General features: G+C 42.3%; 1 protein-coding gene across 6 annotated transcripts in view; it reads right to left on the reverse strand.

Annotated features, from left to right (window-relative positions):
* Positions 1 to 337: 337 nt before the first annotated feature.
* Positions 338 to 14814, reverse strand: part of ACTN1 (actinin alpha 1) — a 131653-nt gene continuing 117176 nt past the window's right edge. For 3 of the 6 annotated variants that reach the window (XM_019551451.1, XM_019551449.1, XM_019551450.1), the window contains exons 15-22: positions 12828 to 13010; positions 12126 to 12260; positions 10524 to 10703; positions 9788 to 9934; positions 7265 to 7345; positions 6636 to 6701; positions 4188 to 4346; positions 338 to 1239 (exon numbers count right to left, since the gene is read on the reverse strand). In XM_019551451.1, coding sequence (XP_019406996.1) covers positions 1081 to 1239; positions 4188 to 4346; positions 6636 to 6701; positions 7265 to 7345; positions 9788 to 9934; positions 10524 to 10703; positions 12126 to 12260; positions 12828 to 13010 — 1110 coding nt within the window. In that variant the 3' untranslated portion in view covers positions 338 to 1080. The remainder of the gene's footprint in view (positions 1240 to 4187; positions 4347 to 6635; positions 6702 to 7264; positions 7346 to 9787; positions 9935 to 10523; positions 10704 to 12125; positions 12261 to 12827; positions 13011 to 14814) is intronic. The other 3 variants (XM_019551454.1, XM_019551453.1, XM_019551452.1) reach the window with 2 other exon arrangements.

Genomic DNA, 14814 nt, shown 5'->3' on the forward strand with positions numbered 1-14814 from the left:
TTTAAGAGGAGGTTAGATGAACACCTTGCTGGGGTCGTTTGACCCCAGTACTCTTTCCTGCCATGGCAGGGGGTCAGACTTGATGATCTGCTGAGGTCCCTTCCGACCCTACCAACTATTAAACTATTTCATTTCAAACCACTTGAAAGCCACGTACATTTCATTCAATGCAAAGGTAAACTTCTAAGGAAAGAGATATTTATATTGAACCTAAAATATTATGAGCATAAAAATAATTCAGATATCCAATTCGTGTTGAAAGTATCAGCTTATATCCATGATTCTGACTAAATGAGATTAAAACAAAAATCAACTAAACAAATGAAGAAAGGCTAGATCTGTTATCACAAGACATTTTTAATATGGTTTGTGACAAGCAATATCAAAGTTACCAACTCTCAAGCTTCATGTTCTGAAACCAGACAACTCTCAGCAACAAAAAAAGTTGTGCACTGATAAACATAAGAGGCATATTGTAAATTTTTAATTAAATATGAAAACATGAGCTGTGTACATTATTTTTTCCCTAGAAAACACAGCGAATCCAAAAGTTTATCATAAAATATTTTCATGAAAGAAGTGAACCAGCAAACAACATGCACTTGCGTGCCTTCCCCCTCCCAAGATAAACGTGATAGAGACATATGCAAATGGAGAAGTATAACAGAACAAGTGGCTTCTTTGTTTTTGGAAAGAAGGATGGAATGTAACATTGTGCTTGATTTCCTATGTCACAACAAAAAATATTTGGTGCAATCTTTTTTAAATTTTCTCTTTATGTCTCAATCTGGCAGAGAAAAATACCTTTTCTTCTGTAATAAAATATGTCTGTCTTCTTTTTTAAATGTAACTTTTTTTTTTTTGCAGAAAATAATTTTGTAAACTGTCATTTCAAGGGCAAGGTAGACTGTCTTATTTCTAACGTTCCCCCCGCTTTAAAAACATGATCTGTTATCTGAAGCAAAAAATGGGGAGACACAAAATAAAAGGAGGCGGAGTAGAGGCTGCTTTGCATACAGAAAGAAGGGTGTGCCTGGACGGGGGAGGGGGTGGGGAGTGTGTGGTGGGGGAGGAGGGAGGTTAAAGGTCACTTTCGCCATACAGTGCTGTGGAGAAGGACATGTAGTCCAGGGCACCGGGTACAGCATTAGGCCCATGGTACGGTGCCATTCTAGCAATGCAGTATTCAGCCTGATCAGGAGGCAGTTCCCGTCGTAATTCATCCACAGTGATGTAGTTCTGCAAAAGGAACAAGAGACATGAAATATACTATTATCACTTCAGAGTACATTAGATATTTAAGGATGCAAAAGGTAGTTATCCCGCTGGGGCGAAATTGGGATGGATGGATAATGCTGTAGGGAGCAGCCCTAGGAGAACTGGAGGAAAGGCCTGGTCAGAGCTAGAGTGTTTTGTCAGTGAAAATCTCCTGGCAATCTTTGCCATTGATGAGGTTGTTGCTTAGGGTGAAGCGCTGAAAGCTGAATCTTATTTCTTCAGCTGGTCCCTCATTAGCAAGCTTTAGCACATGAGCTCCCTTTCAGGCTGTCTATACTGATTCTAGGCTTCAAAACTGGGCCTTAAGGACTTGTAGACGCCATTTCTTCTGTGTAAAAACAAGGTAACAAATTGGTTCCAGCTAGTACTAGGGTAAAAGGAATCAGCATGAACCAAGGGCAATATAATCCACTGAAAAACTCCTAGTTTCTCCATGGTATTATCTCACCACTCTCCTTGCATTTTCTATTCCTCATATTTTTCAAAAGGAGGCAGACAATCCAGTTAGGTTTGTTTTTGAGAAACTGGCTCACTACCATTTTAGGCAGTGGCTATTCAATGCTGCTTTCTTGAGCAGTAGCTCACCATTAAGTTCTGCTTAGGTAACTGGCTCATAAGCATTTGGAAACTTCTGGAAAATATTTAGGTTTTTAGAGATTCTCTGTGTTTTTGACTTTGATTCCTTCGTGGAAGCTTTTCATTTCATGATTTGGGTCTAAGGGAAGGTTGCTTTCTTCTTAGTGCAACAGTAATCAAACAGTATTTAATTTACTATAACAGTGGAAATGTATGAATATGGCTCATTACACTTTGTTAGATGTACAAGTAACCACGTTAAAATTCAATTACTCTACAGTAAAACTCAGTTAAAAGTATTTGTGTTTTAATTTATATTTTGTTGCAAATAGCAATTTGTCACATGGTTGGTGAGAAATAGAAAAGGATGCTTTAATTAAACAGAATGCATAATCAAAGATGGATGATAAGTGTGAGGTTTATACATAAAAGTTATGATAAAAATGTTAGAGAAACATGGAAGACTAGTGATTGTCACAACATGTTAGAATTTGAGACACAGTATTTCAATATTTTCACTGTGTAATTCCATATTTCAGGAGAGATTAATATTAATATCAGCAAACAGCAAAACATATTAAGATTAATATATTTGGTGAATTTATTTCAGTTAAATATCATGAGATCATGCCAGTGATCTCATGCAAGAGAAAGAATGTATGAGTTGTTAGTATAATCCAATTTAATTGATTATGCAAACTGAGAGAATTAATAATTTAGCCAGGTGTGGGGAATTTTCCTATTTATTACACAGTATTTGTAACTGCTACCTCTTCTTAGTCATGCTGTTTTAAATCACTCATCAACTCACAGACACAGGGTACTCTCAAAGAAGATTCGATACTGATAATGTAATATACATCCTTACATGTCATTGTGAATTATCACACGTGGGAAAGACCATCTAAAATGTACTGATGTCTAATAATTAGTAACTTTTCAATATTATTCAAACTACAGTTGATCAAGACTGTCTGCTGAACTTGGTGATGCATTTTAAAATGACCAGTCAAAATGCAGCTTTTGATGACTTGTTTTAAAGTATCGGGGCTCCAAAAGGGTTTTTTGGGGTTTTTTTTAAGGTAATACCTCTGCTCATTTTCAATGATGGAAAATACTAGTGGGTAACAGTGATTATGATGATGGTTAATTCTCCATTGATGACTTCAAACTATGGTAAGAAATGTGTTTTTATTACACAGTAGCAGATATATTTGGCTTTAGACACTTCTATGTTGAAATACCATACTTACTTGAATCTAAGATGAGGGCTTTTTGCCAGTCAGGATGGGGCTGGGGGAACTCATCTTAGACATATGAACAAAGTGGAGTGTGTGTGGGGGGGGGACGGGGGGATAGGCAGCTGTTGTGGCTCTGACTGTCCCTGAGCCTGGGTCAGGGTCAGAGTCAGATCCATAGCAATGTTCTGCCCTCCCCTCTGCCCTCTGCAGTTTCTGCCCACCCTCCGTCCTCTTCTCCCCCACTTACTAGCAAGCACAGCTCAGCTCCAGCTCAGGCTGGATTCCCTCCTGGGCACAGAGCACATGGAACTCTGTCCCCTGCCTGGCAAATCTGCAGCGCTGCTGCGTGGCTCAGCAAGGAAGAGGCAGAGACTGTGGGGAGTGGAGGGAAAAGGGACAGAGATGGTGGGGAGTGGGTGGGGAGGGAGGAGCGGAGATAGTGGGAAGGGGCAGAGATTATGGGGAGTTGCAGGTGGGCAGGCACAGGTGGCGGGGAGCAGGAAGGCTAAGGGGGGAAGGGAGGTGGGCAAAGAGCAAGAGGGCTATCTGACCACCCAGACACTGCTTTCCCTGTTGTAGTAGTGAGGGCGGGATGATGAATTTAAGACAACGCTCCAATAATTAGATTCTATACCTGGAGAAGTATAACAAAGTTCTACATTTTCCACATATAGACTCTAATTACTGGGGGATAATCTTAAATTCAGGATTGTCTTAAATTCAAGTAAATAAGATAAATTTTGTTTCTTGTTTTAGTTTTAAACTTTATATGTTGAAAATTAAAACACTTGAAACATATACTTAGTTTCCACTGACTTCAGTCAAGTTCAGTGTAACTTAAGGTGACCCTTGACTGCTTTTGCTGAACTACTAGAAACAAGATGAACATAAAAGCTTTTGCTTGGCCTCTGAGTGGTTCATCAAGTAGATTTACAAGAGCGCTGAATGATTTACTGTTCACTTCTGAGACAGTGAAGAGAAATTTTCCTTCCAATTGGTTCAGCCAATCCTAAATCAATTTTCTTTTCTTTCTTTGTTTCTTTTTTTTATCTAATAATTGCCATGTGTTCCACTTTAGAGGTGTAAGCTCACCTTGTCTCCCGCCAGGATCTTGAAGGAAGCCATGACCTGGTCCGCAGTATCCGTATCTGCTGTTTCCCGGGACATGAAGTCAATGAAGGCCTGGAATGTCACTACTCCCAAGCGGTTAGGATCTACGATGCTCATGATACGGGCAAACTCTGCCTCTCCCTAGATAACAAAAGAATCATTGACAGGTCAGCCTACTGGTGTGCTAAGGATGAGCAGAAGGTAAATCCAGTTCACAAAGAAGTGGTCCTCTGAAAGGTGAGGTAACCAGACTGGAATATGGGACCAATTTTGAAACAAAAGCTCATGGCTAAGAAAAAGCCAAACTACGAGAGTTTTCAAAACAATTGTACACAAGACATTCACCTCCCAATTCTTCTAAGATGGCTTCTTAGTAAAATCATTTCCCATTTATATTTGCTCTTTGAAATGATTTATTTTCCACAATGCCCTACATCAGGGGTTGGCAACATTTTTGGAAGCAGGCCAGAATAACTCAGCTTCAGTCCAAGGTGGTTTGGTGCTAGGACCTAGCTAGAGCCACTTCTCATCACTACCTAGCTATGGTGAATTATGGGTGAAGTGCCTGGTAATGGTTTGGCATAGTATGGGCAAAGCCCTCCACAGCCAATGCCAAAGCCCCCATTCCATGGACTGGATCCAATAGTCCCACAGGCTGTAGGTTGCTGACCTCTGCCTTCGATACTGGCATCTACCATACTATGGCAAAGCACTCGTCCTACCAGTTCATTACTGTGACTCTAGTGGACACCAATGTCACAAACACTTCAGAACACGATATAAATTTCCCTCAATGCACCCCATATATCACAGAGGGTTGAAGATCAGGATCTGAAACATGTTTGCAATTTTTTTTTTTACCAGACAGATTTGTACCTTAGTCTTTATGTGGGATCTCTTCTCTTTCTACCGATCATATTGGTTGTCCCTCTTTAGGGTGTTTAATGGAACTGAGTTCACCCATACTGGACTGGCAGTAGAAATCAGGGACCCAAGGGTGAGGAGAGGCCTTGGAAAGTAGCCTCGTCAGTGCAGACTCTTTACAGCACTCTGACACAGAAGACAGAGCTATATAGTTTTTAGTTTCTTGCATTTTTATTACAACATGAGCTTCTATTGCCATCTCTTGTCTCACTTCTACCCCTATACAAGAAGGAAGGGGAAGAGTCCAGTCTCTGGGAACAAAGGCAAAAACCTTCAGGCAGTTCTAGTTAAATCTACATGAAATGGTAATACTTAGACAAGGGCTTTGGAGAATTTGGTCAAATGTTAATTCACATGGCCTTGTGCACCCGACCAAAAGAGCTTGTGTTTATAGTAGACTGAAAAATGGCATACATTAGAATTCTACTTTGCCTAGCGTTTACAATGGCAAGGTTATTAAAGTAATTACTTAAGCTTTTTCTGTTGTTCATTTCCTCTCCTGGCTGATTATTAGCACCAACATATTTTGTCTGCAGAAGTCTTTCTACAAAGTCATACCAATACTACATTGTCCTGAACAATGGAATCTGCTTTTTGTAGGGGAAATATTACAAGAAAGCTAAAAAATGGACTTTAAAATGCTTGTACGAACAAGCAGGATAGGTAAGAAATAAATTACTATTCCAGTGATTAGAGTGGGCATAGGCAGGGCAGGGGAGGGAAAGCAGATGGATACCAGGGAACTGTTCTAAACGTAATTGTTTTCAGTCCGGGAAACACCTTTAATAGGTTGGAAAAAAAGCTGATCTTAGCCACAAAGTTTCTACCTGCCCAAAGAGTCCACGTCACATTAATGCTAGACAGTTTTCAAAGGGGCATCAGTGGTTAAACACCCACATAGGGCATCAATATGGAACAAACAATGGATACAGAGCACTCAGCTGAGTCTCACTAGAAGTCTGAAAGTGAATTTTTTATCGGGATCAATTTGTTACCCACATGGCACTGCACTTTGCAATGTTCTGTTATATGGATGGTTACAACCATGCTGTGTGCAGAAAATTCATTAAAAAAATCTTCCTATGTGGACATTTTTGTTTCAATTCTGAAGTTAAAGAAAAATCAGCCTGTCGTGTAGATTTCTACAAGAATCCCACTATTATTGCTAGGGAAGTTACAGGGTTGCTGCATACAATGATCACAGCAGTTGAGCAGCTGTGCTGTTCCTTCTTCCAGTTTAAAACATCAAGTCTGCCAAATAGAATTCTTATCTGAAAGACACTGGATGTAACTCTCACGTTCTTTCCCATCTAGTTACAGGTGTGGTTCACAGATTTAAACTCACTTTCTCACACATGTACATACACAAGTTTAGCTATTGCAACATTTGCTTTCCACAGATGAAGTGTCAGAAGTAAGGTATCTTTTACCTGGATTCATTACAAGTGTTTTCCCTTCCCCCTTGTGGAGAGCCATATGAATTATTGTGAACAGGAGTGACATTACCATATTGTAACCCATGGAGATAAGGCAGGCTCGGAAATCTTCACTATCCATCATGCCAGTCTTCTTCTACAGGGAGTGATGCAAAGATGGAAGAAGCCAAGAAAGAGAAAACGGAAACCAGTCCAGGAAAAATGAATTGACAAGAGATATTGCCAAGGATGGATTGGGGGGGAAGGGGGGAAAGGATGGAAGACAGGATTTATAGGACAATAAAGAACAGTGCAATAAAAACGGTTTGAGAAATCGTGAAAGGGTAAAAACGTATTGGGAATGGAATAGTTTGCATATGGGAAACATATGGGAGATAAAAAGGAACAAGGTATGAAGAGATCAAGTGAGATGGATTGATAAATAGAAAAAAGGACCAAGAAAATTAATGGAAACAGAAGTCAAAGGAGTTGGTAAAGACAAAAAAGGAGTTCACCCAAGATGACAGATTAAGGCAGTTAAAAGGGGTAAATAGGAAAATATATTAACAGGAAAGGCAGAATGGAAGACAGTGATGCATGTACAGTAATAAACAAAAACAACAATGACACATGGATTAAAATAAAAAAGAAGAGAGAGGAGAAAACTGTTATTTCCTTATAGTTCAACATCTGGCTGCATTCACCACTAGCATTCAGTACCTGCGCATCGTTTCCAATATCGTAACCCAAGCTGATCAGGCAGGCTTTGAACTCCTCGGGGCCAAGTGTGCCGGAGTGGTCCTAGTTATGCAGTGTGCCAAGGCAGCAGGGCATGCAGTGCCAGTGGAGTGATGATGTGGGGCAAAGGTAAGAAAAATAGAGAGAAGATCAAAGAAGGTGAAAGGACAACAAAGCAGGTGCACCATGCCGTGGGTGAGGAGAGGAGAGGGGCAGAGAAAGAATGACATGCAGACAGAGAGACAGGGAAGAAAAAAAGTGCACAAAGTTAGATACCACAATGACATTTCAGGATGTGCTAAAAATGCTCTCAGAACAGTTGCTTCTCAGAGAGCTCGTAACATCTCACCGGCATTCAAACACCCAGGACAGTTGGGCTTTAAAATCTACTTTTTCCAATTGAATCACTGTTCTTTTCCTCAGCTGTGCCAGAAACCCTGCATGTATCAAAAGTAACCCAGTGTGCAGGAAAGCAGACAGGCCATAAATACTACTGCCTTGCTGTCAAAAGCCAGGTGTTTCTAGTCAAGGAACAGGCTAGCTCCCCACAGGAGCTCAGCTGTTGGAGTGCCTGGTGTGTTCCTGAAAATCCAGGGTTTCCTTGAGAACACCCAAGGTAAAAACAGCTGAAGCTTTGGGACATGATACCACCCCTAGCTCTTTGATGTCTGCCTCTGAAAGCAGAGCTGCAGCTGGCTGAGCTTTCTGAAGTGCTCTACACTGAAAGTAGCACCTCTGGTTTTATGTAGGCACTGCCTTTGCTATTATGCAGGGAAAAACACTGAAGATGGAAACAGTATTCCTTCATTCATGTATTATGTCCATTTCCTTGGTGTTTTTGCAAGGCCCACCTGGCAACTGTGAGCATTCTTACAGCAGTGTCTCCTGCATGCCAGCCACCATAGTTCAGCAGCATATGCCAGTCTCTTTTTGGTTCAGAGTCCCAAAGTGTTGTAAGCTGGCATGTGTTCACAGCCATGAATTACACAAAAGTTAGGGCTTCCACGCACAAAAGTAGAACTTTAGTGCGGAGGCAGTGTGAATGGGTTTCCTGCCTGCAGTCACCACCTTGGCAGACCACAGAGGCTGGAAGAGGGAAGTTTCTGGTAGGACTGCAGGGCCAGCTTCCATCTGATTCACTCCTTGCCAAGAACAGCCAAGTTTTTCCTTCTGATTTCATCACTGTTGCCTTCTCCTTTTGTATCTGATATTGTTGAGAAAGGCCTGTTCTCAAGGGTTACACATTGGGTAACATAGCTAAAAAGAGAGGACCATTGGGCAACATAGGGAAGACTTAAGATGGTCACTAGCTATTTGGATATACAACACCCTATACATCTCCTTGAAATTAGACTGTAGGAATTTACTCTACATGGTGATACCTCCTGAGACCATTAAGGCACTAAAGCTGACAGAGCTGTGGCAGGCTTAGCAAGTGCTAGGAGCACAAAACCTTCACACTGCTTCTCTGGCATCTCTACACTGGCTGCCAGTAGGTTTCTGGATGGCATTCAGGGTGATGATATGAAACTAAGAGAATCCTAAATGGTTTGGGACCATTTCTGTCTCCTCTATGACCTTGCTGAAGTTTAGCTGGAGTGCTTCCACTAATCATACATCTCCTAGATACAAATGATGAGTCCAGCTGAAGGGGTGACAGGCTCGAGGGTTAGAGGAATTTTTTGTCCCCCTCATCCAACTTTTCTTATTACTGTGCTTGCTAGGGGTTTGGTACTTGTTTAGGAGTCAGAACAGCCTCATATTCTACTGTCTTACACGGATTGCTCTACTAGACATGGCACTTATATGATAACTCAGAGGCTGGGTGCTGACAGATTTCAAAATCAAAATAGTAGTGCTAGAGTGATGTTGTAGTTACGATGATCCAGGAATTATATGAGAGTCAAGAATTATGGGGGTCTTTTATTAGACCAACTGCATGGATTAAATGAATTTAGATAAACTTTCATATGCAAGGTTTCCTGAGGAAGAATGTCTTGAATTCAAAACTTTGTTTAACTTTATCCCAACCATGCAGTTCATTCAATAAAAGATCAAGTTAGACAAGCTTTTGAATGCATGACATTCTTCTTCAGGAGATCTTATCTTCAAAAGTGTATTTAACTTGTTTCAAACCATGCAGTTGGTCCAATAAAAGATATCACCCCTCAAAATCCTAACTTTGTGCATAAATCAAAATACTCATCCACTATACAGAGATGAGGGGAAATGATCCATCTCCTAAATAAGCCCCAGACTTTCCCAGTGTCTTATCTCAGTCAGGAATCTCATGGTTCAGACAAACCTTCTTTCTTGCCAGGTGAACAGACCAGCCTAAATGGACATGATTACCTAACTTTAAAGAGCTGAATGCTCATGAGCTCTGGCCTAGAAGAGTCTACTGTGGTGTTCATTCTACTGCAGTGACTGATTGGTTGCTAATGCTAAGCCAATCCTAGGAGGAAGCCTGTAGTCACATGCGCTGCAGGAGGCCCTGACTTTTACCCTGTCAAAATGGTTGAAAGAGGCCCGGAATTCATTCATTTGCTCCTGGCTGATTCCTTTGGCATCGCGGGTCAGAATCTGATTTTCCACTTCATTGATGGTTCTGGCAATCGTTGTAAGTAGCTGCTCCCATCCCACTCGGATATGCTAAGGGAGGAAGAGGATAATGTTTTATTGAAAAGTGGCACTGTCTCCCTCTGGTAGCTCCGATTCAAACATGTTAATCGTTACCAATTCCAATTTAAAAAAATGCTTTTTTGTAATTTTTCTGACCAATCCTACAAATAACACATAACCACATCATCCCCATGCCAGTACTTTCATTGTGGCTCTTAAATCAAGGCCTCTGGCTAAGCAACTGGCAGGCTAATAGGTGTCAGGTAAATTTTCATTATGTATGGCTGGTCTTTATTAGTCCCCATCTAGTCCAAGCTCACACTGAGCTCAGGGAACACTCAGGACTGGATTAACATGAAGTACTGCAGGTCAGATTTGAGATGGTTTGGCATTACCCTGTGAGTTGAGCAGCACTGTCAGCAACTCAGCTCTATGAGGATCAGGTTTAGCTCAAGGCTTTGAAAAAGATGGGGCAGGGGGTGGAGGGGTGTACAGGGACATTCAGATTATCTGAGGATCACAGCGGGTCTTAGTGATTCACACCTGGCTTAATACATCTTAGACTGACTGCATACTTGCCCCACCACATTGCAGCCTGAATACTCTGCAAGGCATTTACCTCCATGGTGTAATTGGTGTGCTTGTTGTCAAAGATAAGAGCCTCCTGAATTTGTTGGTGGTCTCCCTCCAGCTGGTCAATCTTTGGTTTGTAATTCACAATGCTCTTCTCATATTGCCGCAGGTGGTTGAGCTGGTCCTCCAGAGTCCCGTGCATTTCTATAGAAATGCGGCCAATCTCCTGCATAAACAAAACCAATAGATTTGGGTCCATTAGACAGACAAGCATCAACCTGCATGCTATTCATCTGAAACAGTTCCCTGTATGGGCTAGATGCTTCAAGAACAGGTTGTGTAGGTCAGACAGGAGAGCTTAGCTTTATGACTTTGCAGAGGAAAGATACACACACAGAAGGCATGGATGCTGGGTTCCTGCTGGAGCCTGTGCATCAGGGACCCAAGCACAAGAGCTAGCAGTTCAGCACTGAAGATTTCTCCAGAATACAGAGAAGCAACTTCATTGCAGACAGTTCAAATGAGGTGATATTACTAATTTGGCAGCATCTGGCAATAAAAGACAGAGGCTGGGCTAACCACTCTCAAAGTATGATGATCATAATAGCTATTTAAAGGACAGGACTTAGCTGGCCAATATTCTTCCCTTCTCTCAGCTAAAGAAGAGGTCAAGAAGATTTTTCCATGACGCTTTCCCTGCACAGTATTCTTTGTTCTTTATCACTCTGGCTGTTGACTCACTGTTCTCTTTTCCCGACATCTCTGTGTGTCTAGCACTTACTGCCAGAACTCTTCATACACATTTTCCTCTATGAGCCTTCTTTGCCCTGTCTGCCACCAGCAATAGCCTGAAGTTTCTCCATTCCATTAGCTCCACTTACCTTCATCCAAATCTTAGCTAAAAAACCTCTCCTTTTAAAATGTCTCTCCCACTGCTATTTAGCTATGTCATTCTCTCTCGTCTGTCATGCATTTCAAAGCATGCTATACAAAGCAAGCTTGTGTCATATTTGGGTAAGGCAAGTTAATACCTTCAGATACATTCAGTGGTCAGCATCTCTAACTTTGGTGGACATAGGGACACAAATTCAGCAAACGGAAAATGGGAACACGACACAGGCTTACAGTGGTGTACATCGCTCCACCATGGCACCACAGCAGTGTACCAGTTAGCATTCCCTCCCTTATCAGCTTGTTATTCCCTCCCTTCCCAATTTTATTTTCCGGTGGTTGCTTGTAGGATGCAAACCAGTTTCCTTGCTATCTAGTGTTAAGGCTTTGTAATAGCACCTACTGCAAGCAGGCAGCTTGGGATAGAGGTCACTTATCTGTTTATAATAAAATAATAATAAAATAAAGTGGCTACAGAGCAAAATGATAGGTAAATCCATAATAATTCTGTTGTTGTGTCCACACCCTTTGTCTAGGTCATATTTTTAATATCTGTTTCAGAGAGTGGGTAAGGAAAAATACATGCACCTGGGTACCCAGAGACAACCTCAGGACTCTATCCATTCAGTGTGCCTGGTTGAAGCCTGACAGGAGGATGCCCCCAGAGGTTGAAAGAGGAGGTCATTCAGAATGCCAGCTGAAGTTGTAGAGGAGGGGAAAAAGGGAGGAGAGTGTTTCAAAATAATCAAGATGCTACCTCCATCTTGGTTTGGATCCAGGGTCCAATGACGTTAGCCTGAGCACCAAACTGTTTGCGGAGCCGTTCATTGTGTTGCTGGCGTGCATGTTCCTCCATCAGGGCCTGATCCCTCCGGGGAACTAACTGCCGCACCTGTAGTAAAAAAACCCACCAGGATGGCATATTTGTCATACATGTGGAGGTACCTGCAATGCAGGAAATGGGAGTGGGTATGTCTATAGTGTCCTCCACTTCTGTGCATATAACACAAGGCCAGTCCCAAGCTGCTGCCCATCCCTTACGCCGTCATAAACATATGCATGTTGGTTAATGCATACATCACAGATGTGCAAAAAAACTACCAGCCACACTGTCTACTTTTTCCTAACTGTAGTCTGTTTAACTGTATAACTAGTGAAACTGACTGTAGTGCAGGCTGTAATTAACAGACACTGTTTTACACACACTGATCTTGGGTAAGTGCACACTCTGAGAAGTGCACAGGCTTTCCAGTCGATAGCTACGTACTCCAAATAAGCAATAATAGGTTTTGATTTGAGGTCAACGTCCGATGACTATCTAGTTACTTTTGGCAGTTTAGTAAGTTTTGGGTCTCTGTACAGTTCCTACTGGAGATTTTAGAGTGACCAATTCACTTTGCTAAGACAAGCTAACAGCCTCTTCCCTTGCAGTGTAAAAGCAAAGCTGAAAGCAACTCACATGGTCCCATTTGCCATTGATCTCCTGTGGGGTTATGGTAGTGTAGGGGTTGGTTCCTGCCATGTTGACGTGGTAGGTCTGGACAATCTTTGAGACTTCATTATGGATTCCCAGGATGGCTTGTCGCTCCTTGTCGGCATCTGGCAAAGTGGCTTTGAACTGTTCATGGGCTGTGGTCAGTCCCTGGAGAACAAATGTGACAGCAGAGAAAAGGTAGGGAAAGTATTAGCTACAGGACAGCATCCACATTAATGTGTTATGAACAACGTGATCTGGAACTCTCCTATGGCTAAAGCCAAGCAAACGGACATTATCAGGCTGCAGGAAAAGCTGGTCCATAAGAGGGAAAAACATTTCTCATACTCTCATAGTTGCTTAAGTTTTAACAATGGGCATTTATGCACATAAGCGGCACTAGAAAATATTACTTGGGGGGGTGGCTGGGTCATGCAGAGTGTGCCTGCCTGCCCCTGCCCCTCCCTCCCTTGGGGCCACTTTGGGGCTGGTGCACACTGGTGCTGTGCGTATGGAGGTGGAGGAGCACATGGCGGAGGCACTGAGCATGGCACTCTGGCGGTGGCACTGGAGCCACTGTCACCAGCCCAGTTGAGGGGGTTAGCCCTGTTAACCCCACCCTTCTGCGGCCTATTTTTAAACAGCAAATTATAACCTATCCTATAGTGACCAGCAGCAGACATCAAATCCCAAGACATGGTCAAATACTTGTTGCTTTTAGATTCTTGTAGGTTGGTTTTCATGGGGTCCTTGTTGACAGATCAAAAGCTGTGGGTGTTCATCCCCTCTGGAAAGATGAACAGACCACCAGTGTGATTGTTCAGCCCCTATGTCTCATTTTGTAACAAAATGATAGGGCAAATGGGCAGTTTCTTTCCTCATATCCTAGATCCATATTTAATACAGTCACATAGGACTGAGTCCAGTCTCCTTTGTTTGCAGGTACCCAGATGTCCAGAAGAGCCTACAAGACTATCTACTCCAGTCCTACTCACAACATAGCCACACAGTGACATTTAACACACTATGATGTGCACAGATAAAGAGCAGAACAGCTGAGAATTTATAGCTGGCTCATCAGAGGGAGACCTAGTCTATTCAGAGAACATGAGAATTAAGCAAACTTCTTCCAGCCTAGACAAGCTGCCAAGGTCACAATGGCAAAATGTGCTTCTTCAGCTGAAAAAGGCTCCCTCGCCTGCCCCCCCCCCCCGACTACAAGCAGTGCATTTCTCTTATTGCTGCAGCTCCTAAAATATGATCCCAGAACTACTGGGGGCATGGGGATGATGACTTATGGAGAGCTGGTAAGTCACTTGGTGCTGGTTCATTTCCAGCTGATTCTATAGGTTTTTAATTCCAAACAGAACAGAAATCTGTAAGAGAGACAGCAAAGGGTCCCAGGGGGCAGAAAGCATGTGCAGGGACAGAAAGGGGAACAGTGCACATACAAGGGGAAGCAGAGCTGAAGAATGTATGTGGACTGCATGACTGACCACACACTTATGTTATATGCACCCTAATTAATTTCCTAAATTACTATCCTACATAGTAATTTTACTGCTTTACTACTTGATAAATACAGTTGTAGTACCTACAGGGCTACAAGTACAAATGTACGAGACAGTCCACATAGTTATCAGTCTGGAGGGGAGGAGATGCTCACAAGATGCAATCTCTGTTAGATTTGGTCCATAGCACTAGAGTTGAAAACCCTTTGGTCAAGGGGGAACTCAGTAGTCAGCAGCAACTCAGTACCAGGGCTCATACCAAGTTGGTACCCTTTTATTACACCTTGCCTAGAACTGATGTTATAGGCAAAAACCTAATTTTAGGCAGGCTCCGTGCTTTTGGAATTGTCCCTGTAAAAAAAGCAAGTTACCAAAATTAAAATGCTGGCTCCCTTGGCAGAGCAAGCAGTCCTTGTAGCCACTGTGACTAGGCAGTGCAGCCTGGCCAGGACAGGGGGGTG

Source organism: Crocodylus porosus, unplaced genomic scaffold (genome assembly GCF_001723895.1).
Source record: "Crocodylus porosus isolate Cpor-Errol unplaced genomic scaffold, CroPor_comp1, whole genome shotgun sequence".
Taxonomy (NCBI): Eukaryota; Metazoa; Chordata; order Crocodylia; family Crocodylidae; genus Crocodylus; species Crocodylus porosus.